The sequence below is a fragment of the Tupaia chinensis genome, unplaced genomic scaffold (assembly GCF_000334495.1).
Source record: "Tupaia chinensis unplaced genomic scaffold, TupChi_1.0 Scaffold000673_1, whole genome shotgun sequence".
In the NCBI taxonomy this organism is placed as follows: domain Eukaryota; kingdom Metazoa; phylum Chordata; class Mammalia; order Scandentia; family Tupaiidae; genus Tupaia; species Tupaia belangeri.
Genome location: NW_006160196.1, coordinates 26,503 through 30,761, shown reverse-complemented (window position 1 = coordinate 30,761; position 4,259 = coordinate 26,503). Strand labels below are relative to the sequence as shown.

Sequence of the window (4,259 nt, the reverse complement as noted above, 5' to 3'; positions counted from 1 at the left end):
AAAAAAAAAAAAAAAAAAAAAAGACAAGGGACGGGGCCACCAGGTGGCGTGATGGATAGAGGTGCCAGATTCACACATGACCAATTGTGGTTTGAACCTGAACCTGGGGGCTTGCTCTCTCGGTTTCCCTTTCTTGCTCTCTCTGGTCAAATTGGAAAATGATGATAATAACAAGTGGAATTAAATAAATAATTCTTTTTAAAAAAGAGAGAGAAAAGGGATATAATTTGCATTGAAGTCACAGAGTTAGAAGATAATAGAGCTTAGATCAGATCCCAGGTCTCTCTGGGTGAAGAGTTCCTGCGCCCTTAAAAGCTCAGCTGTGCTTTTATTCACTATTCATTCTGCAATTAATTTTTGAGCACCAGTTATAGATATATGCCAGGTACTGTGCTAAGCATTACAGATATTGATGTGAATGAGACAGAGGAGGGCCTTGTCCTCATGTTGCTCACATTTTCAATATAGGAAAATATGCAGTAAACCCAGGGTTATGAAAGAAAGAAAAAAATGAAACCAGCAGGCAGTGTGGTGATTAAGCCACTGGATTCCCACTTGGCCAACCATAGTTCAAGTCTTTTTTATTTTGGAGAGGTTTTTGCTATAGGGCTGTGTGCTCGCCAGAAAGACAGAGAGACAAAAAGACAGAAAGCAAGAAATCATCCCCCAGGGGGGATGGTCACACCGCAATCCCTTCTCCTCCATTCTCCTCTCGGGATCTTGGGCACGCACGCACACGCGCCCAGCGTGAGTTCTAAGCCACCGGGTCCGGGACGCGAACCGCGGTCGACTACATGGGAGTCCAGCGACACAGCTATTACGCTAACTGCTGGTTCCCCATAGTTCAAGTCTTAAATGAGCAACAGCTTGAAAATCACACTGGATAGGGCTGGCAGGTAGCATGGTGGTTAAAGGTGTGCTGGACTCCCACATCACCGACTGCAGTTTGAGTTCCAGACCTGGAAGCTTGCTTTCTCATTTGTCCCCTCTTTCTCTAACTCTGCCCCTCTCTGGTCAAATTAAAATAAATAAAGTTGTTTTTTTATTTTTTAAAGGGGGAAGAAGAAAGAAAGTCACACTAGGTATATGTACATGTGTGCTGAAAATCCTGAGAGCAGAATGAAGGAGAAGGGACTATAGTGTGATCTCCCTGAGGGGTGATTTTTCACTTCTCCCCTCTCTGGTGAACACACACACCTGAAGGCAAAAACCTAAAATGTAAAAATAAGTAAATGAAGATAGAGAAAGACAAAGGACTGGGAAATCTTTACTGTGCAGGGAGACTCAGAAAGACCTCTCTGACCAACATTTTTTTAAAAAGAATTATTTATTTATTTGTTTGTTTGTTTGTTTGGAGAGGTTTTTGCTATAGGGTATGTGTGCTTGCCAGAAAGAGAGAAACAGAGACAAAGAGACAGAGAGTTAGAAATCACCCCCCTGGGGGAATGGCCACACCACAACCCCTTCTCCTCCATTCTCTTCTCGGGATCTTGGGCATGCACGCACACGCGCCCAGCTTTAATTTAAGCCACCAGGTCCAGGACTCGAACTGTAGTCAACTACATGGGAGTCCAGCAACATATCCATTACACCAACTGCTGGTCCCTTATTTAGCTTTTTAAATTAATTAATTCATTTATTTAAATTTTACCAGAGAGGAACATAGAGAAGGAAAGTGAGAAAGCAAGCCACCAGGTCAGGGACTCAAACCGTGGTCAGCCATGTGGGAGTCCATCACCCTACATGCTCCACGCCACCTGCCAGCCCCAACATTTTTTAAGAGACATTTTTACTATAGAGTACATGCACTTGTCAGAGAGACAAAGAGAAAGTGAGAAATCACCCCTCAGGGTGATAGCCCCACCGCTATCCCTTCTCCTCTTGGGATTTGGGGCCCTCATGCATACTCACCCGGCGTGAGTTTTAAGCCTCTGGTTCAAGATTCCAACTGTCGACTCTGAGGGAGTCCATCAATGTAACCATTATGCCATCTGTTGGCCTGAATGGTGAGGAAGAGCTGAGCAGAGAGAACAGCAGGTACAGAGGCTCTGAAGTATGGAAATAAACTTGATGAGTTCAGAGCAGTACACAGATCAGTGGTATGGCTGCACAGAATGGGGTGGGGGGTTGAGTGATAAGAAATGAGGTTGGTGGAGCCAGCAGGTGGTGTGGTTGAGGCACTGGACTCCCACATGGCCACTGCAGTTCCAGTCCCCAACCTGGTGGTTTGCTTTGTCACTTTCCCTTTTTCTCTCTCTCTCTGGTCAAATTAAAAATAAGTAAGTCAGGGCCAGCAGGTGGCATGGTGGTTAAGGATGCTGGACTCTCACATGGCCAACCATGGTTCGAGTCCTAGACCTGGTGGTTTGCTTTCTCACTTTCCCTCTCTCTCTCTTGCTCTGTACTTCTCTGGTCAAATTAAAATAAATAAAGCTAAATAAAACAATTCTAAAAAAAAAAAAAGTTAAGTGTATACATACATAGATAGATAAAATGATTCTTAAAAAAAAAAAAGAAACTAGGTCGGATCATGTGTGTTTTCTCCCTGGAAAGATGGCAGGGTCTAGGGAGGCTCTCTATGAAGGTGGTCTAGTTAGTGGGTTTATGAGAAGAGAGAAATGGACAAGAATGATCTTGTAGGGCCTGGAATGCCAGGCTTTGGGGTTTGGGACCTTGTCCCAGGGGTACTGGGAAGTCACAAGAGGGTGGTGAGCAGAGAGGGGCTGTCAACTAAGTGTAGACCACCCCTGTGAGGGCATGTGAGGGATGGCTTGGCGGGAGAGACGGAGCGCCAGGGTGAAGGATAAGGGTCTCTGGGGAAAGGACAGGGCCCGAACCAGGAACAGGGGATGGGGCAGGACAGGGCTGGAGTTTAGTGGGCTGTGGGAATAGCACCCAGAGATATGACCTGATTCCCCTTTTCCTGCCAAGCTGGAGAAGGGGAACCTTCGATTGAAGCAGCTGAAGCGGCAGCTGGAGGAGGCCGAGGAGGAGGCCCAGAGAGCTAACGCCTCGCGCAGGAAGCTGCAGCGTGAACTGGAAGATGCCACTGAAACCGCCGACGCCATGAACCGTGAGGTCAGCTCCCTCAAGAACAAGCTCAGGTGAGTCGCAGCTTGCTCGGGCATTGTGGCCGCTGTCCCAACCGGGAGGTGACCACGCTGAGGAACCGGCTCAGGTATGCCGCCCAGCCTTACTCCCTAACCGAGGGGGCACAGGAGGCCGAGGCCCGGGTGTGTGGGGACTGGAGCACCAGGACCCCAGGTAACGTCTTTTCTTCCCGCCCCGCTTCTGTTTCATCTCCCGCCCTCTCTTCTCTCTGTTGCTGTCCGTTCCCAACTCTGTCTATCTCTCGGTCTCTCGGCTTCTTGTCTTCCATCTGTCCGTCCCCCATCTCTGTCTGAATGCTCACTTTCCATCCCATCTCTTCTGTCCCCATCTGTCTTTTTGTCCCCTTCTCTCTATCCGTCTCCTCCTCTCTCTCTGTCCCCCCTCTCGACACCCCACCTCTCTCTATCCTCCATCTCTCTGTCCCCATCTCTCTCTGGTTCCTATCACTCTCTGCCCCCCATCTCTTTTCCTTCCACCGTTGGCCTCTGCCCACCTCTCTTTATCTCATCTCTCTTCCTCCCCCTTCCCCCTTCCCCCTCCTCTGCTGCCCTCCTCTGGGCCTGCGGCCCTGGATTCCCCGCGCAGGCGCGGCCCGCTCACCTTCACCACCCCCACCGTGCGGCAGGTCTTCCGCCTGGAGGAGGGCGTGGCATCCGACGAGGAGGCGGAGGAGGCGGAGCCCGGGTCTGGGCCACCGCCCACGGAGCCCGAGGGGCCCCAGCCAGCCCAGCCCCAGTGACCCCACCAGCCCGGATGCACTAACAAGCGGGGTCTCGGGGGCACCTGTCCCAGGAACTCGCCCTCTGGCTCCTTGCACTTTGGAAATGGTGCCGCCGTCTGGCGCTTCGGCATTGATCAACTCCACCCCGGACCCCTGAAACCCACCAGCGGAAGACCCTGAAACCCAGGAGCTGGGTGGGGCGGGTGGGGAGGCCTGGCCGAGCTCACTGGTGAATTTGGAATCAGCGGAAAAGCTGTGGCCGCGCCCGCTCCTGCTCCCCCCGGCCTTCCGCGGTTTGAGTGACCTTATGTATGTATTACAAAGGACGCGAGTGGGGGCGCCCCTGCCCCGTGCGGTCCGTGTGCCCTTTCCCCCGGGGCGCCTCTCTACTCGCCCGCTCCTATGGCGCTGGTCCTCCGCACCCTTC

General features: G+C 51.3%; 1 protein-coding gene across 3 annotated transcripts in view; it reads left to right on the top strand.

The window, feature by feature from the left end:
* The window catches only part of MYH14 (myosin heavy chain 14), a 107,884-nt gene extending 103,631 nt beyond the window's left edge, over nucleotides 1-4,253 (top strand). For 2 of the 3 annotated variants that reach the window (XM_014592265.1, XM_014592264.1), the window contains one exon: nucleotides 2,932-3,146. In XM_014592265.1, coding sequence (XP_014447751.1) covers nucleotides 2,932-3,108 — 177 coding nt within the window. In that variant the 3' untranslated portion in view covers nucleotides 3,109-3,146. Of the gene's footprint in view, nucleotides 1-2,931; nucleotides 3,147-3,696 lie in introns of those variants that run through there. The other variant, XM_006160113.2, reaches the window with a different exon arrangement.
* Nucleotides 4,254-4,259: the final 6 nt, after the last annotated feature.